The sequence below is a fragment of the Chelonia mydas genome, chromosome 19 (genome assembly GCF_015237465.2).
Source record: "Chelonia mydas isolate rCheMyd1 chromosome 19, rCheMyd1.pri.v2, whole genome shotgun sequence".
Classification (NCBI taxonomy): domain Eukaryota; kingdom Metazoa; phylum Chordata; order Testudines; family Cheloniidae; genus Chelonia; species Chelonia mydas.
In genome coordinates this window covers 10963400-10991326 of record NC_051259.2, presented here as the reverse complement: position 1 = coordinate 10991326, position 27927 = coordinate 10963400, and the positions used below count along the sequence as shown (strand labels likewise).

Here is a 27927-nt window from a genome sequence, read left to right as displayed (position 1 = left end):
ACTCCTAGCTACCCCCTCCCCCGCAAACACATGCACTCCACCCCACTCCATTCTCTGAGCTGCGGATAGAACCCAGGAGTCCCAGCACGCCCCTCTCTAACCCACTAGACCCCACCTCCCGGCAGTGGGCATGAAACCGAGGAATCCTGACTCCCAGTCATTCTAACCATTGAACCTTATTGCCATCTAAACAGCAAGTAAGTTGCCGTTAAGAGCCCGGAAGTTTCTATTCTGGTTCCCTTTCCTCTCCTGAGCCACCAGCCACTCACAGTGCAGAGGCTATTGCCACAGATATAGATGAATATGATTACCTGTTATCCACCTTAACCACTCTGTCCCGCTGGTTAGTGTCAGCGGTGCGATCAGACCACATTCCCAGCTGCTAACCCAGACCCAGGACCCAGGTAAGAGCCACTCATCTTTATTTGGGGGCAAAAACCATGTCTGGGGACTATGATTCTTCGATTCCCTAAATCACCAAAAGTAGGCGAAATGGTGACAAGTTATTGTGCATGTAGCTCCGACTGAGATCAGGGCCCCATTGGGCCAGTCCCTGCCCCACCTGAGACCAGGGCCCTGTTTTGCCAGGCTCTGCACGGACACAGTGAGAGACGGTCCCTACCCTAAAGAGTTAAAATCGAAGTAGACATAAGATGGAAGGGGAAACTGAGGCACAGACAGGGGACACAACGTGCCCACTCTCTTACAGCCGGTCTAGGGCAGCTCCAGGAGCCATGAGTCCCAGTGCAGTGTTTTAGCCACTGGACCACGCTGTCTCATAGTAACTTGTGCTAGCAGTCGATAATACACTGGGGGCTTCCCAAACACAGCATGAGAGACAGCCTCTGCCCAGAAGAGTCCGAGTGTAAACGATGGGTATGGGGACTGAAAACTGCAGGGTAACATCGCTCTGAGCAGTTAAACAGCGGGCGTGCCCCACCCCTGAGATGGCTGCAGTTCTCTACTGATTGAAACGATCAACCAATAGGAGGTTGTCAAGTGATATGAGGTCCTAAAGGGTGGATTCAGAACATGTCTGATTAAATGACTGTTCATAGAGGGAGCATGGTGTTTTGCTTAGAGCAGAGGGATCTGGGAGTCAGGACTCTGGGCTCTATTCCTAGTTCTAGGAGAGAGGTGGGGGTCTAGTTGGTTACAGTGGCAGGGGGCTAGGAGTCAGGACTCTTGGGGTCTAGCCTTGTCTGTTGGAGCAGGGAATCAGGACTCCTGGGTTCTATTCATGGCTTTGCGAGGGGAAATTTATTTTCAGACATACCCTGATCATCAGAGCCTTGCTGGCTAGTTCCCCATTGCCCTGAAATTGTGTGCTCAGAATGGTATGATTACATCAGGTATTGGCTCACTGGCTGTAATCAGGGTGTGGACGGAAATGGAGGCAGAGAAGAGACCCAGATAAAGGGTCTTAGGCCTGGTCTACATTACAGACATCCGCAAGAAGGCTGAAGATGGTTCCTTATTCCCAGTTCCTTATTCGTGGTACCAGCTCTTTTTTCATGGTACCAGCTCCTTATTCCTGGTTCCCAGTTCCTTAGTCAAAGGCCCAAATGATTTACAGATACAGCTGCATAAGATAACATTTCATCAAGCCATGTGATTGAATGAGAGAAACATTTAAATGACGAATTACTTATTTATTTACGAATTACATACTCAAGTAAAGCGCTGGGCTTTTATGGCTTGTACGCAGGGCCACCCGCGGGGGAGGGGGGGCAAGTGGGGCTATTTGCCCCCATGAGAATATAGTATTGGATAGTATTGCAACTTTTGTTTTATGGAAGGGCCAGTGTCGTAGCTAGGTGGAGCGAACAGGGGGAGCGATCACAGAAAAGGCACCACCCGCTGCGGCCCTTCTACTCACTTCTCCTGATGGGGCAGCGCTCCGGGTCTTCGGCGGCACCTCGGCAGTGGGTCCTTCAGTGCCACCGAACACACCTGGAGCGGGTGAAGGACCCGCCACCGAAGACCCGGAGCGCTGCTGGGTGAGTAAAAATTAAAAAGGTTCTTAATTAATTAAAGGGCCTCCAAAATTGCTTTGCCCCGGGCCCCCTGAATCCTCTGGGTGCCCTGCTTGTAGGTGACAAAATAAAGCATGAGTCACCCTAATTGACACCTCCCCGCAGCCATCAGGCTCTTCCAAAGGAGCTGGGAATTGCCACTCCCTGCCCTGAAGCTTCGTTCTTGAGTAACATGCTGCAAAATGTCACACACGCACACACCCCTCAATTCCATTTTGTGTTGAGAGTTTGAATAAGGAACTGGGTTTTGACTGGCTGGTATGTGACGAAACAAGTCTCGGTGATATGTCCCCGCAGCTGTGAAGCTGTTCTGATGTTTCTGAGACATGGACCTCCCTGGCTTGCAACATTTTCTTTGTGGAAAACCTGTGGCCCATGTCACCAGCCCTTCCCTTCAGCAGGGTCCCAGGAGCAGCAAATCTGGACGTTTCAGGGGGTTAAGTCTGCAGAGTGTGGGGACTTGGCGAGTGTTGTGTTTGTCCCATGAGTTGGCTGGTTGTTCTCCGTGGGGGGTTCTGGGAATGGGCTGCAGGCCCCCTGAACTAGCCTGATGCAAAGGTCTGTTTGTGTTTCAATGAGGCTCTTGTCCCTGGGACCTCTGGCTTGGAGCCATGTTGGGAGTCTGAGGAGTTATTCGCTCCTGTTGGCGAGGGAGGGAGCTGAGCCCTGAGGTTTAGTATATAAGTCAGTTGACGTGAACGGGAGTGGCAAACAGTCTGAGTTTTGAAGGGAGTGTGATTCCTGTTTTAAGTATAGCTCTCCACCAGGCAGCAGATATGGATGAGGAGAGAACAAGTGCTGGGACCTACCTTGGACGTGCCATGTTTTCCTTTCTGCCAGAAGACAGAATAGATACCAGGTATATGAAGTGCAAGCTGGTGGCCGTACTGGAGGAGAAGACACATGGTCTGGAAGCATAAGTTGCAAAACAACGAAGACTTCTTAGACAACCAGAGTTGGAAATCATTTTCACAGATGCTACAAGGGGAAGGATCAGTGATAAAAGAATTGGATATAGTAGGAACCAAAGAGGTAGACAGGCTGTTTGTGACCAAGAGGGGAAAGAGCCAGGAGGCATTCAACCCGACTAGAAGTATCAAAACATCTTCAGATATTCAACAAGTCAACTGCGGAAGAACGTGTCTCTGGAGGAATGGAATAGAAAGCTACAGGGGACATACCTGAAGGGTGTCACTGCAGTTTGAAATAAACAGCAACCAAGCCAGGTTCTTCTACCATCCTAAGAATGTAAACAATTGGTGACTCTGTATTAAGAAGAGCGGATGGAGAATTCAGCCATGGAGACAAGGACAATAGGGCAGTGTGCTATTTCCCCGCAGTGAAGATACGAGATGTAACCATAACATTGGGTGGGATTATGAAGTTGTCTCCACTGATGATGATATGGCATCACACAGAACTACACATATTATAGAAGACCTCAGGCACTTGGAAGGGAGCAGAAGGAAAGGAAAGGCCAGATGATCTTCTCTGAGATCCTACTGGTCCAATGAGCGAGAGAAGGCAGAAAATGCTGGAGGTGAGCTGTTGGCTGCATGACCAGTGTGAGGCTGAAGGTTTTGGTTTTGTGGAACACTGGGCCACATTCCAGTGGGAAAGAGGGCTGTAGAAACAGGATGGTCTGCATCTCACAACTAGGGGGACTAATCTTCTCTGTTGGAGACTAGCTGGAGCTGCTCTGAGGGCATTAAACCACCAGTGCAAAGGGGAGGGTGCTCATAAGGCTAATGCTGTACAAAACTCAAACTCAAGATGTCCTGACCAACTTGAACTGATGTGGCAAAAACGTGAAAAGAGATTTTTCAATTGCTTCTATACCAATGCTAGGAGTCTGTGTAATAAGTAGGAGGAATTAGACATTCTCATTGATGAGGAAAAAATTTATATACTTGGCATTACTGAAACCTGGTGGGAGAACCCACCTGATTGGTTATAACCTGTTGAGGAAGAAGAAAGTGGGTAAAATAGGTGGGTTGGTGCAGTTGGCACTCTCCATTAAAGCCACCATAACCTGTGTTCGTTTTATTGCTAACTCCGAACCACAGGATCTTGCATGCATGTGGATCCACATGCTGACAAACAAAACCAGGGATGGGGTCTGTTACAGGTTACCGAATCAAACCAGAGAGCAGGATGAGTTACCCCTTACAGATGGGTGTTTAATATGTTGGCTGAAGTGTTGTTGTAATGGGGCAGTTCTATTTGGGAGACATATGCTGGAGCTCTCATGCAGCTGGTGATAAAACCTCATTCCAGGTATTAAAAATGGTAGATTTATATTGATTGCAGGACGTATTGCACCCAACATGAGGTAACTATGTTGGTCCTCATTATGACAGATCAAGATTAATCAGTCATGGAACTGAGTGATGGTAGTTGCCTAGGGACCAGTGATCGTGACCTGATTATTTCACTATGGACACACAGAGGGCAGGCCCAACCCGTAATATATGCACTTGGTGCTTCAAGAGGGCTGATCTCTCAAAGATGAGGAACACTTTGAGTGAAATTGATTGGGAGAAAAAATTAGAAAGAAAAATGTGAATGAAAATTGGGACTTCTTTATGAAGATTTTATTAGATGGACAAAAAAGCCATGCTACCAAATCAAGAAAGAGGACAACTTTGGTCAAAAGTCCATTCCGGTTCCGTGCTGAAGTGGAGGCAGCATTTAGAAATTAAAAAAAAAACAACATATGATATACGGAAGAAAGGGGACATAGCAATCAATGTAAATTAGAAGTTATGATGTGTAGAAAATTGATAAGGGAAGCTAAAGACATCACAGAAAATCCATGTCTGGCAGGGATAAGGAAAATAAGGAGTTTTAAAAGAATATTCTGAACTAAAAAATCCCAACAATGGTATAGAGTATAGGCATATTACTAGATGGAGATAGTAAAATTGTTAATAATAATGCAGGAAGGGTTCAGTAAATATTTCTGTTTTGTATTTGGAAAGAAGCAGGATGATGTATTCATATCATGAGGACTGACGAACTACCTTGTTCCAGCTCATCAGCAGGCCCTAATAACTTGGACCCAGGAATCCTAAAAGAGTTGGCTAAGGAGATCTTTGTTCCTGGGAAATTCCAGAAGACTGGAAGAGTACTAATGTTGTGCCAATATCAGAAAAGACAAGCTGTATGACCTGAGTGACTCTAGACCATTTAGCCTGATATCAGTCCTAAAGCAGAGAGGCACAACTCACCCCACTTTGCTCTAGGCTGACCCTTTGCAGACTGATTCCTCAAGCCCCAGATCGCACACTTCTCTACAGAGACCCATAGCTTGCAAGCAGTCCCTGGAAACCTCTTACTGTTAAAGTGATAGCTTGTTGTGTTTGCACAGTTTCAATGCACACACTTGTTTCGCTTAGGGGGGCTGGAATAAGGTATACCAGTACAATGTGCAGTGCTGCAGGGAGTGGGGACGGGGGCTCGGTATGGGGTCCTCCCCTTGCAGGCAGAGTGGCCCCAATGCCCCAGCATGGCTCTAGGGGGCGCTGTGCTGAAAGGGCAGGGCGCTCAGTAGGGGGTGTTCTCCCCTTATGGGTGGTGCTTTGCTGTTTCTAGCTGAGACACTGAATGAGGACACTGCCCCCTTGTGGATGTCATACCCTGGTGGCTCTTTCCCAAGCGGTCAGGATGTCCCCAGAGCCCCAGTCACATCCCAATGTGGTTAATTCCCTTCCGCCTTCCTAAATCCCCTGGCAATGTCAGCTCCACACAGGATCTTTCCTCTGGTTCTGCCCTGAAACTGCCATCCATGTTGCTACAAGCTGTCAAGCAGCCGGCATGCCCTGCCCTGCCCCAGGGGTGGCTGCATTTCACCTGTGAGGGCAAAACCATGCAAAACTGGCCTGCAAAGCATGCTGGGATGGAAATGCAACCACTCCTTGCTCTGTCAGGCAAGTCCGCTGAGCTATGTTCCCTTCCTGGCTTAGAAAATGCTTTACAAGGCCCACAGGTGTAGAATACCTGGTCGTGATGCGGGCTAGAGAAGATGCAGCAGATCCTGTGGCCAGATGCTGATGGAAATGCAGGGACCAGATGAGCTTCCCCAGAGAGATGATTCATGTGATTAATTTCTGGCCCTTTTCCCTACTCCCAGACCTGATGGAAACTCTCTTCTGGAAGAAAATGGCCTCTCTTCTGTTGCCTGCATTTTGCCTTTTGAGCGGTGAGTATAATGTGTGCACACACACGCGTGCACACAGCCACTGCACACACCTGTGGTCCCCAGGAGGTTTTGTCCAGAGCACCTTAGAGCTGGTCTTTGCTGCAAAACAAAATCATAGAATCATAAAATATCAGGGTTGGAAGGGACCTCAGGAGGTCATCTAGTCCAACCCCCTGCTCAAAGCAGGACCAATCCCCAAATAAATCATCCCAGCCAGGGCTTTGTCAAGCCTGACCTTAAAAACTTCTAAGGAAGGAGATTCCACCACCTCCCTAGGTAACGCATTCCAGTGCTTCACCACCCTCCTAGTGAAAAAGTTTTCCTAATATCCAACCTAAACCTCCCCCACTGCAACTTGAGACCATTACTCCTTGTTCTGTCATCAGCTACCACTGAGAACAGTCTAGATCCAGGTGTGTACTTAACGGGGGTGCCCTAATTCGGGTTAAAACAGCAGCAAAGTCACAGCGGCCCGGGTTAGCAGCTCCAGTTAAAACCGACGGGTCAACCCGGACTTGAACTCGAGGTCAAACCCGAGCGGCGGTGTCCGCACTGCTCTTTTAGCCCCCGTTAAGATCGTACCTCTTGTTATTGCAGAGTTATCCTGGACTAGCCTCGCCCGCGCGGAGCATCCGCGCTGCAAAGCGCTACCCGGGCCAGATCTGTGTTGCTGTACCCACAACGGTGTGATGCTAGCCCAGGAGCTGGGATGGGTTTACGGGGGGTATCCCTAAGCCCCTCATTTTCGTGGTTTATTTGGTTTGAAATAGCCTGGGAGTTTTTCAGTGTTTATTCCTAAATGTAAATAACGGGTGAGACTTGGTGAAAAATTGAAAAGGAAGGGCAGGAGGTGGGAGTGCTTGGTCCTGACAGGGTTCTGGCTGGCTGGGGAAGCAGACAGGGCTCTAAGCCGTGGGGCTGCGCTGAAGGTACCAGCAGAAGACTGCGTGCATCTTCTCCTGACTCCAGCCACTTCCCGAGCAAAAAATTCCCTGGTTCCCAAAAAGCCAAAATTTGGGTGAAAATCGGTAGAACCCAAATTGTGGCTTTTTCAAAACTATGGGAGTTTTAGGAGGAAAATCAGCAAGATAACAAAGGGCTTTGAGTGTAACCAAACCCATCTTGGGTTGGCACAACTGATCTTCCCCATTCCCGGTAGGGCCCCGAGTCAGCAAGGCATTTAAGCACATGCCTGACATTAAGCACCCGAGTACCCCCAATGGGATTTCCGTGGGATCATGTGATTAAAGACCGGCTCTTCCTTAAGTGCCCTGCTGAACTCTAGGTAGGTAGGTAGCTGATTGCAGTGCACTCTAGTTTGGAAAGGTTCCCTGTCTCCTAGCCCCTTCGGCTGGGTTTGGGGAGGGAAATGTCCGATGCCGAGAAATCAGCTGATCATTGTTTTACAGGAGCCGGGTGGATATCTGGATGGGTGGTCCCTGATTTTGGCAACATCTACCACGTCTCAGGTGAGTGGGCCTGGTACTCTGTGGTCAGGCTCTGTATCGCAGCATGCTCTCCCTCCGGCAGATGGCTGGGGTGCGTGCACCTCCTGGTGACACCTCAACCACGGAAAGAGCTCTGCCCTGCCCTGTGTTAGGAAACACTCGGGATAATCCTGAGCCCTGTCCTGGCACCTCTGATCCGTGGATCGTAAGGTGTTGTACTTGCTGAATTAAACTGCTCAGCTGCTCTGGTTAGTGGAGAGCTAGGCTTGTCCCCACTAAGCAGATGGGGAAATTGAGCACGTGCAGGCCCCACAGCTTGGAGCCTCCTTGGGGCTCAACAGGCCTTAATGTTAACCAGAGAGATTAAAAACACCCCTTATAAAAACAGCTAGTGTCCTCCAGCAATCTCCCTTCCCCCCTAGGGTGACCAGATACCAAGTGTGAAAAATCAGGACAGAGGGTGGGGGGGTAATAGGAGCTGTCAAGGTCCCTCCCCAACGCTGAACTCTAGGGTACAGATGTGGGGACCTGCATGAAAGACCCCCTTGGCTTATTCTTACCAGCTTAGGTTAAAAACTTCCCCAAGGTACAAACTTTGCCTTGTCCTTGAACCCTACGCTGCCACCACCAGGCGTGTTAAACAAAGAACAGGGAAAGAGCCCACTTGGAGACGTCTTCCCCCCAAAATATCCCCCCAAGCCCTACACCCCCTTTCCTGGGGAAGGCTTGATAAAAATCCTCACCAATTTGTACAGGTGAGCACAGACCCAAACCCTTGGATCTTAAGAACAATGACAAATCAATCAGGTTCTTAAAAGAAGACTTTTAATTGAAGAAAAAGTAAAAGAATCACCTCTGTAAAATCAGGACAGTAAATACCTCACAGGGTAATCAGATTCAAAACATAGAGAATCCCTCTAGGCAAAACCTTAAGTTACAAAAAGACACAAAAACAGGAATATACATTCCATCCAGCACAGCTATTTTACCAGCCATTAAACAAAAGAAATCTAATGCATTTCTAGCTAGATTGCTTATTAGCCCTTTACAGGAGTTCTGAGCTGCATTCCTGATCTGTTCCCGGCAAAAGCATCACACAGACAGACAGACTGTTTGTTCCGCCCCCCCTCCAGCTTTGAAAGTATCTTGTCTCCTCATTGGTCATTTTGTTCAGGTGCCAGCGAGGTTATCTTCTTAACCCTTTACAGGTGAAAGGGTTTTGCCTCTGGCCAGGAGGGATTTTATAGCACTGTGGACAGAAAGGTGGTTACCCTTCCCTTTATAGTTATGACAGGAGCCTATATAAGAAAAAGCCCCAAATATCAGGACTGTGCCTATAAAATCGGGACATCTGGTCACCCTACTCCCCTCAGATACAGCAGGACTGCTATGGCAAAAGGGAATGTTCTGGGCCATCACTGTCGTACTTAACAGAGACCAGCCGGTCATCTCTTAGCACTTCAACTCTTCTTCGGCCACAGTGGGAGGATGGGTCTTGTGCTTAATGCACTGGGCTGGGACTCATGGGTTCAATTGTGGCTCTCCCTGTGTGACTTTGGGCAAGTCGCTGCATCGCTCTGTGCCTCGGTTTCCCCATCTGTGAAACGGGGATGATGGTACTTTCCAGGGGGGTTGTGGGGATGAATCCATTGCTGTTTTTAGTGGAGATTCTATGGGCTGGGGGCTGCATCAATATCTAGATACAATCAAATCCTTTCCCACCATTCTCAGCCACAGACAGCCAGACAGACACCATATGGGAAGGGAAAGGAAGCAGAAGAGCCTCATCCCTAGTAAGCATGTTAACAAAACAACCCTCTGCCTGCTCTGTCTCCCAGTGCATCTCAAGCCTGAGTCCCCGATGGAGACTGCGTGGTGTCATAAGCATTGTGTTTGCAACACAGCTCCTAGGCTTCAGGCATGCAGCTGGATCTGTACCGCTGGACCCATGCGCCCACACAGAGCCCCTTGGGTGCAAGGCTCTGGCCCCTGACTGAGTCCCCAACTCCCCCACCGCAGGGCAGGGACTGTCTTAATGAATCTGTCTGTCAAGCTGTCTCCCCCACACGGCCATCAGCCTAAGCGATAGATACAGGTGATGGCAGGACTAGCCTGTCCAGCTAGCTCCTCAGACTCACTGGTGTCCATTCTGCAGTTAATAATAATAATAATAATTAATTAATACCTAGCTCTTATCATCATCAGATCTCAAAGTGCTTTACAAAGGAGAATCAGGATCATTATCCCCATTTGACAGGTGGGGGAAACTGAGACCCAGAGGGGGCAGCATGATTTGCCCAAGGTCATCCATCAGGCCAGTGGCAGAACTGGGAATAGAAGCCAGGTCTCCTGAGTCCCACTCCCGTGCTCTAGCCATTAGCCCACGCTGCCTCCCCATTAGAGGGAGGCAATTACTGTATATTACAATTACTGGGAAGTCCTTTTGTTCATTTAAAACACTTCCCAGGAATGGGCACGTGTCCAGCGCTGTTCAGTACCCCGGCCTAGGCTCCTGGGTGTGACTGAAGCTCCAGGGGGTGTTGCCAAGGCTCTAGGCCACACACCCAGTGTCTCTTGTTAAGAGGAAAAATACAATCAGTGCAGAGAATGGGGAGGAACGGGGGGCGGGGGCGGAAGAGACAGAAAAGCAGCCCCGTAAGCCGCTGGAGCCGTCTAGGAGACCGGAGGGTGGTTCTGTTGTTTACACAATCCGAGGGACAGCTGGGACCTGTTTGCTGGCTCCTTGTTCCAAAACAGCCCCGGTCACGGCCAGCCAGAAAAGGGGCTTTATCTCGCCCTTAGCCCAGACTGCAGCAAACCAGCTCAGCTGATGTGGCTGCGGGAACGGCCTTTCCCAGAAGCCTCCCCTCCTGCATGCATTCCCCTTTCACCATCCCAGCCTATCCCCTGGGACCGAGTGCGCCGCGTCTAGGCACTTCACTCCCACTCAGCGCGGCTAAGGGCCAGGGGAGGTGGCCAGGGCGTCTCTAGGAGCAGCAGAAGGCGTAATTTCCGGCTCAGGCAGACATACACTTAGAATCATAGAATCATCAAAGATCAGGGTTGGAAGGGACCTCAGGAGGTCATCTTGTCCAACCCCCTGCTCAAAGCAGGACCAATCCTGAATTTTTGCCTCAGATCCCAAATGGCCCCCTCAAGGATTGAACTCACAACCCTGGGTTTAGTAGGCCAATGCTCAAACCACTGAGCTATCCCTCCCCCCCAAACCTGCTAGCTGTGGTCGAGGTAGCACCCTAAAAGTAGCAAAGTAGCCACAGCGGCATGGACAGTGGCCCAGGCGAGCTGCCTCACGTACCTAGGATGGTACTTGGGCAGCTAGCCCGTGCTGCCGCGGTGACCCGGCTTTTTTCAGTACACAAGCCTGATCGAAGCTGGTGTGTGTACATACTCTAAGCCTGGAAATTACACCTCCAGCCGCAGTGTAGACGTACTCTAAGCCAGCTGGGGGATGAATTGGCCCCCAGTGCAAGTTTGAGCAGCCCTGTGGCTGCTGTGACTTTCATCAGCTAGAACTGTCTCCCATCAACCAGAAATCAGCGAGGGCGTCATGCTCTACCCCCATTCTCTCCCTGCTCCCAACCAGCCCTGTGCCAGAATCGGGGGGTGGAGCCAGGAGGGGCTGCCAGTCCCGGGTTTCCCCTCACCCAGGGAATCCTCAGCTCCTCCCTGAGGGGCAACTTCCGGGTCACTTTGTACCACTCTGGCTCTGGATCGCTCATTAAATTAACATTGTAGCTCGCAGGAGTAAAACTTCCCCCTTGTCCGTTCTCTCTGATGAGGGCATCACTTGGCCAGTGTCCGAACAGTGAAACTGGCATAAACCGGCCTCTGGAGAGTGCAAGGAGGAAATCACCACCGAGCAGATTCATGGCGAGAGGTTCTGGGATGGGAGGGAGCGGCAGTGCCACGGAAAGTGAAGTGGCTTGGCCTAATTTCCTCTCCGTTAGGCCAGGCTGTTCGGTGGCTGCTTTCGCTGTGGGGTCACAGTGCATTTTCTGAGGGGGGCGCATGGAGCGGTCTGGGTCTCGTCGCGCTGCTCGTCTGTAGCTCAGGACACAGGGAGCAGCCAGGTGCACAAATCTGCATCTCTGGGAGCTCTCAGTGACGGAGGCCGGACTCCTCTGGGTGTGAAATGGGGCAGAAGGGGAATTCTGACCTGGGTTAACGTCCATTACAGGGAGCTGGCCCCAGTGCCCTTGGTGTGCCCATGTGGCTTGAATTGGGCATGTCTGAGCTCATCCCACATCTGTGCGGTGAATCCACACTAGAGACTAGGCCTCGGCCCTCTGTCTCAATGGCATAGACTTGGGCTAATCTGGCTCCTGTTCTGGTGGCCTGCAGGGGTTATCGACCTGCCGTTCGCTGAAATCCAGGAGCCCTTCGAAGCCTGGTACAACCTGACGGGAGAGAAGAGCCGGATCCAGTACTACCATGGTAGGCGTGCTGGGCACCTGGGCTCTCTCTGCTCCTCACCAGGGGGCAGGGCCAGTTCCCACCATTGGGGCCAAACTCGGAGGTGACGTATTGAATGCTGTAAATGAGCCCCAGGAAAACCCCACCCCCCAGCCTGACATGCCCCCACATCCCACTCCACGAACGGGGGTAGCCTGATTCGACTTGCTGCGACTTGGGGCCTGATCCAGAGCCCAGCGGGAGCCTGTCCATTTACCTCACTGCACTTTGGGTCAGGGGATCCTCTGAGCAGTGGGGGAAGGAATGAGCTAGCGGAGAGGGGCCCTACATTCCCCCAGCTGTTCGGTGTTCCCTTGGCTCCTCTTTCTCCTGGCCCCCTTGGGGTGTGAGCGGGAGTCCCCCCCCCATGCAGAGGGCCGAGTGCAAGGGGGGGGTGCATGTTCCACTTCTGCAAATGGGCGTGAGCTAGAGGGGGTGCAATGCACCCTAGGTGGTAGAGGGTGTAAGTTGCTCCAGGTGGGTCAGTCGCAGGGGTGCCAGAAGCAGGGGGGGAAGGGGGAGCACGGGGCCATGCCCCCCCTTTTTACTGGCCATAAGGGCGAGCAACAAGGGGGAGGGGGCAAAAAGGAATGAGTGGGGTGCAGGGTCTGGGGGGAGGGGGAAGAGGCGGTGCAGGAACAGGGCCTCGGGGGCCATGGGCAGTGTGGGGGGGGTCTTGGAGGGCAGCAGGGGACAAGGCCGTAGTTCAGGCACCTATGGCCCCCCCACCCACACTCTTTTAGAGCACTTCCGCTGCTCCTGGTCTGTCATCTCCCTGGCAGGGGAACACCCAGCTCCCCACGGTCTGGTGCTCAGCCCTCGCTAGGCCCTCGCTTTCCCTCTGCTGCTCAGCCTGGCATGGCTGGGCACAGAGGGGACAACGGGGCAGCCAGGCCCATCGTGGCTATGGACCGGCTGCAGGGAGTTCAGCATCACACCAGCTCCCAGGGCTGCTTCCCCATCTCCCCGGGGATCTGCCCCAGGTGGGTGTGAAAAGCTACAGACAGTCATCCGATGAAGTGGGCTGTAGCTCACGAAAGCTTATGCTAAAATAAATTGGTTAGTCTCTAAGGTGCCACAAGTACTCCTTTTCTTTTTACTTCTCAGCTTGAGAGTTAGACCCTTGGTACCGCTCCCCCTTCTCAGCCTGCCCAGGGAGAGGCTGAGACCCCGGCGGTTTCTCCCCTTCCCTTGCTGGGCCCATGAAATATCTTGCCCTTCCCGCATCTCTTCCCTGCCTCCTAGGGCAAGTGGTCACCTTCCAATACGGGGCAGAGATGCTGTTTGGTGCCCTCTACAAGATCACCCCAGAGACCACCGAGCTGGAGCTGAACGTCCGGAAGTGCTTCCGGATCAGCGGCAGCCCCAGGAAGCGCGTCTATCCACAGAGCGTCCTCCCCAGGCTGGACGGCTTCAAGGTGAGGCCTGGCAAAAGGCAGGAGGAAACGCCAGTCGGTCGGGCCTTTGGTTCACAGCGAATGGATTCCTTTGGCCTGGGTGGCTTGCTGGTTTAGCTGGGCAGCCCCCACCCCACCAAGGCTTCTTGTAGGAAATGGCATCTCCCCAAAGCTCGTTAGACCCGGCTAAGTCTGAACCAGGAGCCCAGCCACCCCTCATACGCGCTCCTCTCCTGTGTCCATTTCCTGGGGGCTCAGAAGAAGCTGAATGCAGGGGACAAGCCTGAGTCTAGTCCCTCCAGCGCTCCCAGTGTCCTTTGCCGCGGTCCTGCCTGGGGGGGAAGGTGCAGAGGGGCTGACGCCTGGCATTCCCCTAGTGCACCTGGGTGGAAAGCAGCTTCCCAGTTGCTGCTGCTGCTCCTTTAAGGAATGCATAGCCCCGAATTGGGGGGCGGGGGGGGAAGACTGAACCCCATTCCCTCCCCCAGGCACCGCAGCTGCTGGTGAAATAACATTCCACCCAGGCGAGCCACGCTCTGGAGGGTCGGTTCCGCCTGGCCGGGAAGCCGAGGGCACAGCTGGCAGTGCCCGTGGAACGCCCATCCCACAAGCGGGCGGGGCTGGCAGCTCCTCCGTGGGAGCCAGGGCTAGCACTGCTGCAGGACGGGCTGGAGGTGCATTGGCAGAGCCGTGCACCGTGCCCGGTTGCAGCCAGCGTTCTGTGCGTCAGGCGCCCACCGCTGAAGGCCCTGAAGCCTTTCCAAGAACAGAAAGCCAGAGTTTTCAGGAATAAATACGGGGACATTTAAGAAACACGTTTTCAGGGGTGGGGGGGAAATAGACAACAGGGTACAGCTTGGGGAGCGGGGAGCCTTTTCCAGTGATTGGGGCAATCGTCATAACATTGTCCAAGGATTGTGGCTTTATACAACTAAGTATCTGGACACGTACTGCAAGAGGTGCTGCTGTTTGGAAGCACACCGTTTTTTCAATGGCCACTCCAGGAAACTGAGGCAGGCCCTGAAATCATCCTGCACATTCAGTTTTCATTTTTGAAATATGAACAAATGTGCACTTTGGTTTTGCCACCCTTCCTTCTGCGCTCTCTTTGGAGCTGGGCGGCTGGAGAGCGGCGGCTGCTGTACCCACCCTCCCCCTCCAGCTCCCCCTCTCCCCACCCGTGTCCTCTAGTTGGGAACTTGAAATATGGGAACCCTAGCAAAGGGCCTAAAGGTGATCGCAGTATTTTTTGTGATCTCGCGATCCCCCTCCTCCCCCCGCCAATAGCCTTGTGACCCCCTTTTGGGTCAGGACCCCCAGTTTGAGAAACGCTGCCTTAAGACAACACGGTACTGACGGCAATGTCCCCTCCCCAGCCCGTGCGGGAGGAGTTCTACAAAGGGCAGCTCTGCACCGTGTGGGAGAACGTGTCCTACTGGGGCCGGAAGGAGAACGTCTACACCTTGTGGGTGGCCAGCTCCGCTGACGGCCCCGTGCCCGTCCACTACGAGATGCAGGGCTTCAACAGCCTGCTAGGCTCCCACTACGACAAGTGCAAGATAGACTACAGCGGCTTCACCCACAGCTACCCAGCCGGGGTCTTGGACCTCCCAAGCAGTGAGTGGCAGTTCCCCCTCCTCCCTCCATGCTGGGGAAATTCCCCAGCCAGAGCTCTCGAGCCTGAGCAGGGAGGTATGTGCCCTGAGTCCTGTGGGGACCCAGTGCCGGGATCTCTGAGCCAGGACGCTGCCAGAAGTAGCCCCAAATCATGGCCAGGAGCTGCAGTGGGAACGTGAGCCTGCTGGCTTCACTCCTACAGACCAGGGAAAACCATCACAGTGTAGAGAGTCAATCAGGAGTGGCCAAGTCTCCACGTGATCCTGTTGGCTGCTGCTAAATCTCTGTGGGTTTGCATTGATCAGAGACGTGGAAACATACGGCTGGTTAATCCTTTCACGGCATGTGCCCCAGCTAATGCTGGTACCACCAGATCCAGGCCTCCTGAGGAACCATTCAGTCCAACATTCCCACGCACCCACCTTCCCCATGCAACTATGCCCTGCCAACTGGGTGGAGCAGGGCAGGCCCCTGGTCTGGGGCTGTGTGCATTTACCCCAGAGATCAGATGAGTCCCACTAGAACGATGGTGTCACTCTGGATTTGTGCCAGTTTGCCCCTGTGTTAAGTGTGTGTTGGGGCAAGAGCGGATGGAGGTTTCCTGTTAAACAGACCCTGAAATGTGGCCCAGCCAGCTCTCAGATAAAGGCAGGGAGATCTGGATTCACACCAATGAGCAGCAATCTTCATGCTGGCACGTCCAGGGGCCCTGGTCCAGAGGCCCTGGTCCAGAGGGGAGCCTGTGGCTTGTTGACCCCCTGCAGACACATTGTCTGAACTGCTTTTCACTGACCGATGGGCTAAAGCTGGCATGCTGAGCTTCTCTGGTGGATTTCGCTCTGGGCAAGGAACAAAGGGTTTGTTTCAGGCTGACGTGCAGTGCTCCATGTGTTCTTGGCAGCTGGGTTGTGGGATCTGAGATATTGCAAGTAGGGGGTGGTACAGATACCGGGGGATTGCCGGTGGGTGTCTGTGAGCAATGGCTTTCCGGCGCGTGCCGTAACCTCCCCACTAACCTCCGGCTCGGTCCTAGACATGGAGTGCGAGTTTCCTCCGGGAGACGGAGTGGAGCATCATATCCTCGCCAACCCCATGGGGGATTTCGTGGGCAGGCAGGCGGATCGAGGCCATCAGCTGTTCCATCACTACCGGCGGGAGTACAGGAAGGAGTACGGCAGCGAGAAGGAGCTCGAGCGCAGGGCACAGACCTTCATTCACAACATGAGGTGCGGGAGCGCGGATATTGGGGCGAGGTAGCCGGGCTCCTGGGAGGGGGCAGGGAATGGTGGGGGGCAGGGAATGTGTCATCCCAGATTAGCCTTGTTCCTCTGACCCAGCCTGGACGTGCCGAAGAGTCAGGCCAGCCCAGAGCAACACGGGATTAATTTGATCCTGGCCCCTTCCCATAATGTCAGTGTCAGGCCGATGCCAGCGCAGGAAACCTCTTCTTGCTCCTTGCCCCGGATGGGTTAGAACCCGGCTCTCCAGAACTCCACCCCTCTGCCCTGCGTCGCTTCTTCTGAGAACTCACAGAGAACCGAGAAGGCCAGAGACAGCTGTGCCCCCCACCCTGCCCCGTGCTCCCCACTCCTAACTAGAATGAAGGCTCCCCGCCATTCACCCTTCTGGCAGTGTAAATGCGAATCACACCCTGAGTATCTAGCCATCCATCAGCTGCTGGCTTCATAGCGAGAGGGGAGGAGATGCATGTCTTGGAGAACAGAGCAGTCATCTCCCGACTGTCACTTGACCTAGCACCAAACTGCGGTTATTTAAGCACTCGTGAGGGGCTGCTGCAGGGATGTGCCTGGGGTACACCAGGGCTGCCCACCAGCCAGAGCTGCCCAACTCCCCCTCTCTTCATGGCATCCATCCCCTCCCAGGTACGTCCACTCCAAGAATCGAGCCCACCTGCCCTACAAGCTGGCACTGAACCACCTGGCCGACCGCACCCCGGAGGAGTTGGCCGTGTTGCGGGGGAGGCTGCAGGACCAAACTCCCAACAATGGGCAGCCGTTCCCACTGGCACAGTACGCTGGCATCATCCTGCCTGAGAACCTGGACTGGAGGCTGTACGGTGAGGAAGGCCACCTGTGTCAGCATTGGCCACACATCCCCAGGGCTGCTTCACACCCAGACTGGCTGCAAAGTCCTTGTTCTCCCGCAGTCCCCTGACAAGCGGGAAGCACCCTCTGCCTCCAGGCGATGCTGAAATGCAGCCCTTAGGCCTGCTAGAGCCTTGGGTGGCTCCCTGCTTTATACCCATGTGACGGAGTCAGGACTCACCACCGCAGCGCCTCCCGCTGGCACATCTGGGAATTAGTTCTGTCCTCTGTGGGGCACCCTCTGCCGGTGGTGTCCCGTCTGTCATCTGCTCCCCCGTTGGTATCTGGACCCGCAGTGCTCCCTGCTCGGCAACTTCCGCTTCTGGTCACCGCCCTCCAACAGTGCCCCTTAGTCCATCAGGGTGGGAGGGGGAGAGGGGGTTCCTGGTTAACTGCAACTTGGAGTCTAGCCCCTCATGTCTGGGGCACGTTGCAGTCCGACACTGCCACCAGGTGCGATGCAAGAGGAAAGGGGGGCCGGGACCCAGGCCCACCCACTACTCTGGTCCCAGCCCAGGAACCCTCTAGTGGCAGCCTCCCTGCCCTCCTTCTTGTCTCTCACTCATCTATCCTCCCTGGGCCAATTCCTCTCTGGCCCCTCACACCCTCTAGGCCCCTCAACTTGACAGGTATTGGGCTGGAGCTCTCAGCTCCCCCAAGCCTGCCCACCACTGCGCTGTCCAGGGTGCTGGTCTCCTTCCCTCAGGAGAGAGACCTTCTCCCTTGAAGGTCTAAGAGAGACTGCCCTGCTTTTCTGCTGCGCAGCCTTTATATATGGCTGAGCCTGGCCCTGATTGGCTGCCTCCTGCTCAGCCCTGATTGGCTCTCCCACAGGCCCTCCCTGATTGACTGCCAGTCCGTGCAGCCGCTCTGGCCTGCCCTAGCCATGTCTCACCCCACCACAACCCACCTTTCAGCTGCCATCCTGTTAGATGGGGCCTGGATGGAGCTTGGGAGAGGCTGACTGTCCCCTTTAAAGGGCTAAGGGTCAGTTGGCCCCTAATCCATGGCATGTCCCTCTAGGCTTCCTGGGACTCCTTGGGCGGATGAAGGCCTAGGGAAGGGCCGGGGCGGGTGCTGGAGGAGAGGAAGATGGTCCCAGGGGAATCGTCTGTCTCTTTAAGGACCCAGGACCCGGAGCCTTGGAGGGAAGCAGGGGCATGGGCAGGGCTCCCCTCTTGCAGCCAACCCGGATGAGCCCTGGGAAGGAAGGCAGGATATCTGCTGCTTCCTCTGTCTCACAGCGGGAGAGACACCAGCTTGGGGAAGCAGGGCTGCCTGCCTGCTGACCTCTCCCTGGCCAGGGAGGAAGAGGGCTAGGTGAAGAGAGGTCCAGCTAGGAGAAGCTGCTGTAGGCTACAGCTGGCCTGAACCAGCACAGCCCCTGAGAGGAGGGCTGGGGAGAGGAAGGGTGGGGCTCCCGAGGGTAGTATATCAGAGCCCATGAAAGGGGGAGCCAGGGCTTAGCTCTCCGCTCTGGGAGTCAGTTAATGCAGAGAACCCAGAGGGAGCTGAGGGCAGGGTGCCTGCAGGACCATCCCAGCTGGGGGTTGCTCTGGAGATGGCGACCCTGGTGTAGGGCTCCTCCTGGAACAAGTTGTTCTACCATAACTCGACAGAGGGGGGCAGCGACGAGCATTACTCCCAGTTCCCAACACTCAGGAATAGTAGGGCGAATTCCCAGGTCAGCGCTGGGGGGAGAAGAGACAGGGTGTGGGGCCCTTTCAGTCCTTTTAGTCTGATGGCTTCAGACTAACCAGCGCTGGCTGGGCTGGGGAGAGACGGCCTGAATTCAGAGAGGAATCCCCTGGGGCAGGTTACTTTAATTCAAACCCTCCTGCTAGCTGTCTTTCCTGCTGTCCCTGCCAGCCGCTTGGCATGTAGGTTACCCAGCATAGGCTGCTGGATGCCACAGCTCCTGGGTGAGTGTCTGGCCGGCAGCAAGTAGGTTGTCCAGGGGCGTGGCTGCCCACCAGCTGGGGGTGTAGACATAACCCGCGCTGGCAAGCTAAAGCTAGTAATGTAGCGGCAGACGTGGCTAGCCACCCCAGTCAGATCCCATCTGAGACCCTAGGTACGTACTTGGGTGGCTGGCACCTCCTGCCACTTGTCCTACCAGGCCGGCACTGCTGGTTTTAGCAGGTTAGCTGGATCAAAGCTAGCGCGGGTGTGTCTCCTGGAGTTGGAAATGACCCCTCCAGCTCCAGTGTCAATGTACCCCGAGTCGTCACTCCCGCATTGAGGGGGCCGGAAGGTGTAACTGGCACCATCTTAGACTCCTCTCTAACTCTGACTTTGGCCTCCCACTGGAATAACCACGAATCCAGCAGTACGAGGGATAGCTCGGTACCAGGAGTGTGATGGAAACTGGACTCCTCCTTCCTGCTCATGACCCACCGAGTCATGTGCGTGGGCCTCTGCTCTCCTGCAAGGTGGCCCAAAAGTTTGCCGCTCGCTCTTCCTGCTGCATTTCTTCAGGGTAGCGAGGCCCCTGGGGTGGGGGAGAAGGGCAACGAGTGGCAATTGCTAGGGGAAAGGGGAAGAGAAGAATGGCCCTCTCGTGGTACAGAGGCCACGTGGCATGGTAGCTCCAGGCATTCAGGAGCCGGGGAGATCAGAGAGCTGAAATGTGGAAGATCTGAGTTCTCTACCGCAACTGGCTCATTTCTCATTCTCTCCCCCAGGCGCGGTGACCCCAGTGAAGGACCAGGCTCTGTGCGGCTCCTGCTGGAGCTTTGCTGCTACAGGAGGATTAGAAGGTGCCCTGTTCCTCAAGGTAACAGCCCCGCTGCCTCGTCACACCCTCAGCTTGTACGGGCAGGGATCACACCACAGGGTGGAGCAGCCAAGATACCCCCCGTTGTGGGTCTTTCAACGCTCATATATATTGTGGTAACACCGAGATGCCGCAGCTGAGATCACGGCCCGTTGTGCTGGGAGCTGTACGCACACATAGTAAGAGACAACCCCTGCCCGGAACAGCTGACACACTGCAGAGACAAGGCAGAGGGTAGGAGAAGGGCAGTATCGCTATCCCCACGTAACTGGTGGGGAAGTGAAGTACAGAGAGAAGAAGTGACTTCCAGGGCCACACAACGAGCCAGGCGTCAAACCCAGACTCACTGTGGGCCCGGCCAATGCCTTAAGCACAAGCCGCGGCCTCCTTCCCCTTTGCCGAAAGCCTCCAGAGCAGATTAGTTTCCGTTACTGATGGGGGAGTCCCTGCTCCACGGCTGTAACTCCGCCTGGAGTCCTGCCCCAGGAGCTCCCCAGCGTGAGCAGCTCTGGCTGGCCGCACCGGCATCACTGACGGGATGATGCTCACCCGAGACACAGCTCCCCCGGGCCATGTATCCCAGCCCAGGGATGGAGGGAGAGCGGTCCCCAGAGCATGGAAGGGGAGCGCCGCCCCCATTGGGGGGATGTAGTATCTCCCTGGACGTGGTCTTGGTGAGCCTGTGTGTGATGTGTCAGCCTTGACGTAAAGGGGACGGTGAAGTTCAGGTTTGAGTTCTCTGTGCCCGACCCTGCCCTCCCTCTCTCCTCCCCAGACCGGAGGCCTGACCCCCCTTTCTCAGCAAGCCCTGATGGACTGCTCCTGGGGCTTCGGGAACTACGCCTGCGACGGCGGCCTCCCTTGGCAGGCCTTTAAATGGGTCAGGAAGCACGGCGGCATACCGAGCGCCAAGTCCTACGGGCCGTACAGGGGCCAGGTGAGTCGGGCTGCACTTCTAGGCACCTGCTAGGGGAGCCGCAGAGAGCATTTATTCTATCTCTCGAGCAGCGTGCCCTTGGGCCGAGTGGGGATGTGACGCGGAGAGCCCCGGAGAAATGCCCCCGGCTGCCAGACGCTGAACTGTGGGCTCCCTTGGCAAAGGGCTGGGGCTGCTGACGGGAGAGCTTGGTGCAGGGCCCAGCAAAGATGGAAGTGGCCTGGGATGGGATCCTGGGAGCAGCTGATTCCCCCTCCCCCCACTCCCACCCCACAGCATGTCTATTGTGCAGGTGGTGAGTCTCAGGCATGGTCCTGGGCTGGCTCCTCCCTGGCTGCCAGACAAAGGATATTGTGAGCCTCTGTTCACCAGCCTCCAGTGCTGTGACGGGGCTAGAGAAGTCGAAATCCATCCCTCCACTCACCGTGCAGGGCCCTGGCATGAGATGAGCCTCCAGCATGCCCTAGATGTTAGCGGGGTCAGGCAGAGGTTCATACCTGTGGGCGGATACCAGCGCCCAGAGCCCAGGCTAGGCACTGGGATAGCGGGCGATGAAGCCAATCAGCATCTAGCTAGAATGTGCTCCTGGTGGCTGAATTTCCTGGTGCTCGTTGTGGATCCTGCACCACTGAAGCCAAAGGGAGATTTATCATTGATTTCAATGAGGGCAGGATGTGGTCCAGAACTAGCGGTCTGAATTCTGAAGTTATCTGTGGAGTGGATGGGCCACCTAGCGCTCGGGCTGCAGGAGGAGAGGGGTGCTGCAGGGCCAGTCTTGCTAACGTTCCAGGGAGCCCAGTCCGTTGTGATACAACTTACTAGCTACGTTCTCCTACCTCCAATCCAGAGAGATGGGAGCGGGGGGAGCCTTTATTTCTTCCTTGACATTATAACCAGTTTTAGACAATGCGCAGGGGCTTTGATTTTACATGGAAGGTGTGATGGGCAGTGGTATAAAACCCTTGGAGGAAGTGATAGATAAACAATTGCTTCTGAAGATCCTGAAGTCTCCCCTCGCTGCAGAATTCTCGTCCCTGTTACAGAAATCTCAGATCCAAGCAAACCTACCTGCTCCACTCAGCTCTGAGTCCCGCGAGTGTTTCTTCTCCACGGCTCCCATTTAGTGCTGTAACCCTCGGTACAGCCCCTCTGCAGCGCCCGGCTCCCGAGGGCTTTTCGTTAAATGACGAGAGGGGACTTGTAAGGCTCCGGAAGACTAGAACCCAGGTCTGCAGAGTGCCAGGGGACGGGTGTGGCTCTCAGCAGCCCGGCAGAGTTGCAATGAATAAGCCCTGGGAGAACAAGCACCGCAGCACCCGCCATCACTTCTGATTGGTCCACGTGCGCTATTTAAGCATGGAGGGCGTTCCAGGAAGCTGTCTGTGCAGCTTGGCAGCATGTGGCTTATTGCCACCACAGGCCCTGCTCTGGTCCCTGATTTGGACCTTGGCTCTGTTCTTTGGCTCTGATTCCTGGCTTGGCTCCTGATCCTTAACTCCGCCTGCAATCCCTGCCTACACTCCTGACTCTGGTTCTGACCTTCGCCTTGACTCCTGCTTTCTGCCTCTGGCTCTGACCCCTGGCTTGAGCCCTGACTCCCACCAAGCCTTCTTCCTGGTCCTATCTGCTAGGCCTGACCACCCATGTCCCAGCTATGCCAGGGCTTAACAGATGCACTGAACTCTTCTCCTTGCCTTGTGGGGTGTCCCACTAATGAGCCAGCCCAGCTGCCAGAACTGCTGCTGGTTCTCCCTGGGCTGAGCAGGCAGGAGAGTGTCTGGCTGGCTGGGTTTGAGCTGGCGGCATATCACGGATCAGCTGGCATCCTCTGGCTCTTATCCAGGCTTGGCCGCAGTGAGGGGGTGGATGGAGGTTGCTCTGTGAGCATTCTGGCTGGACGGGGACACTCAAACCATACTGCTGTTAAACTCCCGTGTCCCGCCTGCCTCCCAGAACGGATACTGCCACCTCAAGTCGTCTGAGCTCCTCGCCAACATCACGGGCTACGTCAACGTCCCGGTCGGCGACGTCACCGCCCTGAGAGCCGCCATCTTCAAGAACGGCCCTGTGGCCGTCAGCATCGACGCCTCCGCCAAGTCGTTCATATTTTACTCCAACGGTGTCTACTATGAACCCCGGTGTGGTGAGTCCGGCCCTGCCAGGCGTGCGGCGCTCCCGGTGGGACGAGTTTGTGTGGCTAGGAGGAGAGGCTGTGTCATGGTAACCCTTTGCCAGAGGCTGCTGGATCCCAGATTGCTCAGGAGACAGGGTGGCTGCGCACCCCCATGGGGCAGGAGAGTCCCAGGCTGTTCTGTTCCATCCAGGGTTTTCTCTGCCGGCTCCAGCACCATGGGCCGGGTGGACCTTTAGTGCATCACACTGCTCTCTGCTACTCGGGCACCCCCTCCCTCTCCCAGTGCCTCTTGGGGGCCACACATGGCTGCCAGCCTGGGGGTGCTGGTGCCTACTGCAACTGTAAAGAGCCACCTCTGTGCATGGCAGGACATTCCCCCGGATGAAGAGCACCCAAACAGCACAGAGCCAGGCTGGCCCCCCGATCACTACCAGGCACTCCAAAGGCGTGGTGAAGGGAGGCAGCAGAGACCCTGGAAATCCAAGGGCTGGGCGTCCCATTCTGGGGTGCAATCCAGCCCCGTGAGGGCTTGCGTCACCACCTGCCCTGCAACCTTGGGCGCCTCACAATGCTTTGCTGTGGTAGCTCCCAGCCATGGCTGCTCACAAACAGCAGGCAGGTCACACCCTGAGTGTCTGTGTACGGCTGCAGCGCTGGTCCAGCTACTCTGAGCCCAGCAGCCTGTGAGCAACACTCCAGCCATGCTCTGGCTTCCACCAGCCTCAGTTACTACTCACAGGGTGACCCCAGCGCACTCCCAGTCCCAGGGTTTTCCCCAAAACGTGTGTTCTGTGTGGCCCAGCCCTTTCCTGGACTGTTCAGCTATTACTGGTCCCCCAAGGGGTCAGTATTCAACAATTTGCTACGTTAACTGGAGTTACCAAATAGTTTGGTTTAAACACAGCCCTGGATTAGTTTCGTTTAAAAATAAAATACATTTATTTAACTACAAAGAGGGAGGTTTTGAGGGAAAGTCAGACATGGGTAAGAGAGAAATAAAGCTAAACCACTGTCTGGTAGCTGAAACGTCGCAAGTGAGGCTTGGTTCAAGGTAAAATCGTCACGGCAGGTTCCCAGCGACAATGCTGACCAAATTCTGAAGTCCGGATCTCCCCCAAAGCCAAAGGGCTGGTTCCTTTGTCATCTCAGATGTGTGTAAGAGAGGAAGAGATCCCTGGGGTGTTTTTCCCCCTCACTTTTGCAATCCACTCACCCTCTGGAGTGGATTCTTTTGAGGTTTCCCCCTCAAAGCCATGTTTATTCACACAGTAAAGAAGGTGACCTGGGATCTGCAGGTGAAGGTGGCTCCTTCTCCCCTGTGCATGCTGAAATATAGACTTGCTATGTCTCCAGCCCCAGGACCCTGTTTACTACTTACATGTACACTGAGGTGAATCCACATTGCTTTGTTTAGCCTAGACCTGCTTAACAACGCTTGCCTAGGCAGGGCTGTGGGGGTTTGAACATGCGCTAACATTGTGCAGGGGGAATTCATAACCTTACATAGAATGTCGCTGCGTATCTTTCACCAGGATGTTATTGACCAGCAAGTTGTTAGTTTTCAAATGAGACCTGACAAGGCATATTTTATATAAAGATAATCACAACAGTGTGTCGGGGGGAACGGGGGGAATACAGCAGTGCTTTCGGTCACAGTGGGCCCCTGCTTCCATGGCCTGGCACCCCAGGATTCCTGCCTCCCTTCTGCAAGCTTTGCCCCCATCATGCCCCTCCCCAACCCCCCCATGACAGCACTTAGGAAGGTGTTGCATTCTCATGCTTGAAGAATCCCTGATAAGTGGAGCAATGCTCGGGGGTCTTCCAATGCAATGCGCCAGCCCCCTGCGCTAAGAGCTTGGCAAGAGCTTTGCACGGGCTCTGCCACCAGGTGGCAATCATAGTCCATCCTAGGTGCCCCAAATAACTTCCCTGGCAGAACTAGGCTAGCCGGGCGGTCGATACCGCCCCTCCCTCTTGGCACGGCCCCATGTAAAATAGACCTGACTGTACAACTCTCCAGGCTGCCTGCAGGGGGGCATTTGATTCACACTGTGGGGTGTGGAGGAAGCTACGTCTCGGGAGAGTCCCAACCCGCGGTATCTGATGCAGAAACGATTCAGTGGGGCGCTCTGGGCTGTGGTAGGCAGGAGGTCAGACTAGATGGGCGTAATGGTCTCTGCGGGCCTTAGTATCCATGGATCTGCCCCCATGGGGAGTCCTTGCTCGTGACCACTCCAGGGCTGCTGCGGCTGAGGCTGTTTCTCTACATGAGACTTGTCTTTTAGCCTCCTGGGAATGCAAGAGCCCGGATGCCAGGGAGGAGAGTAATCGCAGCAGGTTAATAGCAGCATGAGAAACCCCTTTGCTAATCTCCTTTCCTCTCGGCCGTAGGGAATGCCAGCAGCAGCTTGAACCACGCGGTGCTGGCCGTGGGCTACGGGGTCCTGCAAGGGGAGAGCTATTGGCTCATCAAAAACTCCTGGTCCACCTACTGGGGTAACGACGGCTACATCCTCATGTCCATGCGGGACAACAACTGCGGGGTGGCGATGGCTGCAACGTACCCCATCCTGGCCTGAGCGCCAGCCGCTCCTGGGTCAGAGGGAAGCGAGCTGGCTTCGGGATGCTGGTCCTTAGCAGCCTGCCGGGCCTGCGCTTTATCTGTGCTTGGCTTGTGCTCTGGACGGGACCAAGCTATGCGCTTTAGCGCCTGATCCTGCATGGCCTAGGCGCTTGCTCGTTCATGCTGAGTGCCCTGAAATCCCCGGGAAGCCAAATGGAAGCTCAGGGCAACAAGGGCCTCCTGAGGCTGCATCTGCAGGGTCAGCCCCTCTCGCTGGAGCGGATTTCAGCCCAGCCCAGGTAGGCAGACCCAGGCGGATTTTGATCTAGCTAGACGCAGTCTCCGCTAGCCTTGATCTAGCGAGATCAAAGCTGGCTTGAGTAACAAGGCCAGTGTAGCCACTTAGTGCCAGGGGCCAGTCTCCTGAGTACCGCCCCCCCCCCCCGCCCAGTCTTGACTCCAGCAGCTAGCCTGTGATGCCACCCACGCTGCTGCTGTTACTCAAGCTGGCTTTGATCTAGCTAGATCAAAGCCAGCTGGGCTCTGCCTACAGGTGTGGCATGCTCACCTCCTGATTGCAGCACCCACGTGCGAAGAGCCCTTTGTGGAACTTTGAGAAGCTTTAGGTGCGCAGCATCCCCGGCACCGGAGAAGTCAGACCAGCTGCTGTGGGCGGGGGGAGCCCTAGCTCCGGCTGGGCACTGAAAGGAGGGGTTCTCTGTGTGGTGCTCCAGCCCCTCTTCCCCTCTCTCCCTGTAGCTGGCTCGCAGTCTGGTGAGTTACAGTAACTAGGGCAACTCCCAGGCCTGCAGCTGGCAAAGAGAAGTAGCTGATGCGACTGATTCTGGTCCTGTCAATAAACTCGCTGGTAAAGGCACAAAGTATTCTGGTCTTCGGAGTGTTGTCTGCTTGCTGGGCTCCTCCAATAATGGGGTGGGGTGGGGAACCCAGCTAGGCAACTGTGGTCACAAGGGAAAGCATAACTGACCCCTCTTGTAAGCCAGGCCACCTGGATTCCCCCAGTTGCAGGCTCCCTTCTGTGCTTTGGGACTCTGCTCCTGAGCCTCTGCTCTTGCGTAAAAGAGAGAAGATCATGCCAGCCCCCGTGGTTGTGAAGAAAACCATAGATACAAACAGAGTGTAATGGCTGTGTCATCTTCCTGAGTCTGCAGAGAGCCTGAAATGAGAGTTCTGTTGTGTGAGCACTGTCCTGTTTTTCCCTCAGTTAGTTGTTAACTCTGAACCCTAGTGATGTCCCTTTAAAGATCAGCATTGTTATTTATCTCCCTGCTGATCATCCGAGCCGAAGAGTCCAGTTAATGTGCCTTACCCCTTGATCCCAAACTGTCCCCCGACATCTCCCCGGGGGCCAGAAATCTCCAACTGCTCCGGACCCAGATGCCAAAACCTGTGGCTTCCTCCGTGATGAGCTAGGGAGGCTGCCCAGAGGGGTCATGCTCTTTGTGTCTTAGGGAGGGTCAGCAGTGATGTGGGGCTGCTACCCGCTGTGTCCTGTCAGCGTACAGGGTGCACACGTTGTGCCAGGGGAGACAGTGTAGCCTCCAGAGATAGGAAGGCTCCCTCTTCCAGCGGTGCAGGGGCTGGATGTGGGGACCAGGGACTGGGAATCCCGGTGCAGTGGCCCTGAACTGTGTCATGCCATAGTGACTCGGAGAAGGGAGTGACCAGCACCCACCCCTGCAGGGGGCTGCGTGGACCTTGACTGTCTCCCAGCCAAGCACTGACTCAGCCAGCTGCTGCTGAGCATGCAGGATTCAATGGGGCCAGCCCAGCACACCGCTGCCCTTTCCCTGGGACCTGGGAGTTCGGCTGCTTTCCACATCCTCAGCTATGCAGCCTCTGAACCTCTCATTTTCTTCTGCGCTGGGGCCCTGCAGCCACCCCCTTCGCCCATGGGCCCTGGCTAGCTGCCCTTGTGCAGGCCAGCAAATTCCGTGGTCTCTCTCTGCGCGATTTCCCCTGGCAGCCAGAGCTGCGAGCCCAGCCTAGAGAAGGGTCACTCCACGCTTTGGGATCCCCCATCCTGCAGCAGCATCACGTCCTAGGTGAGGTCAGTTCTGGTTCTTCTAGGAATCCCACACTGGACACAGCTCCCTCGGCTATCGGGATGCAGGGGGCTAGGGGATGATGTTTTAGATACACATGGAGGCATGCACCTAGCTCGCAGTCCTTGGGGCGGCTAGCAGGAACACAGGGCGCTCAGCCTGGCACCTACACAG

At 54.9% G+C, this 27927-nt stretch overlaps 1 protein-coding gene across 4 annotated transcripts; it reads left to right on the top strand.

Moving 5' to 3' along the window:
* The first annotated feature begins 267 nt into the window (after positions 1 to 267).
* Positions 268 to 26571, top strand: LOC102934790 (digestive cysteine proteinase 2). Of its 4 annotated transcripts, XM_037881754.1 has the most exons (13): positions 268 to 404; positions 6169 to 6237; positions 7647 to 7706; positions 12048 to 12140; positions 13404 to 13576; positions 14932 to 15172; positions 16206 to 16398; positions 17056 to 17249; positions 19962 to 20053; positions 20829 to 20990; positions 22944 to 23133; positions 24394 to 24514; positions 25516 to 26571. In XM_037881754.1, exons 2-13 carry the CDS (start codon positions 6174 to 6176, stop codon positions 25622 to 25624), a joined length of 1692 nt encoding a protein of 563 aa, XP_037737682.1. In that variant the 5' UTR covers positions 268 to 404; positions 6169 to 6173; the 3' UTR covers positions 25625 to 26571. The 4 variants fall into 4 exon arrangements, with proteins under 4 accessions (XP_037737682.1, XP_037737684.1, XP_037737683.1 ...); XM_037881756.1 differs by lacking the exon at positions 20829 to 20990; XM_037881755.1 differs by lacking the exon at positions 24394 to 24514.
* The last annotated feature ends 1356 nt before the right edge of the window (positions 26572 to 27927 follow it).

What these genes read in the sequence shown, in the direction of transcription:
- LOC102934790 (XM_037881754.1), top strand. Translation starts at nt 6,174, where the DNA reads ATGGAAACTCTCTTCTGGAAGAAAATGGCCTCTCTTCTGTTGCCTGCA. An exon ending in TGCATTTTGCCTTTTGAGCG is followed by an intron (nt 6,238 to 7,646) that starts GTGAGTATAATG and finishes ATTGTTTTACAG; the next exon opens with GAGCCGGGTGGATATCTGGA. An exon ending in AAGGTGCCCTGTTCCTCAAG is followed by an intron (nt 20,054 to 20,828) that starts GTAACAGCCCCG and finishes TCTCCTCCCCAG; the next exon opens with ACCGGAGGCCTGACCCCCCT.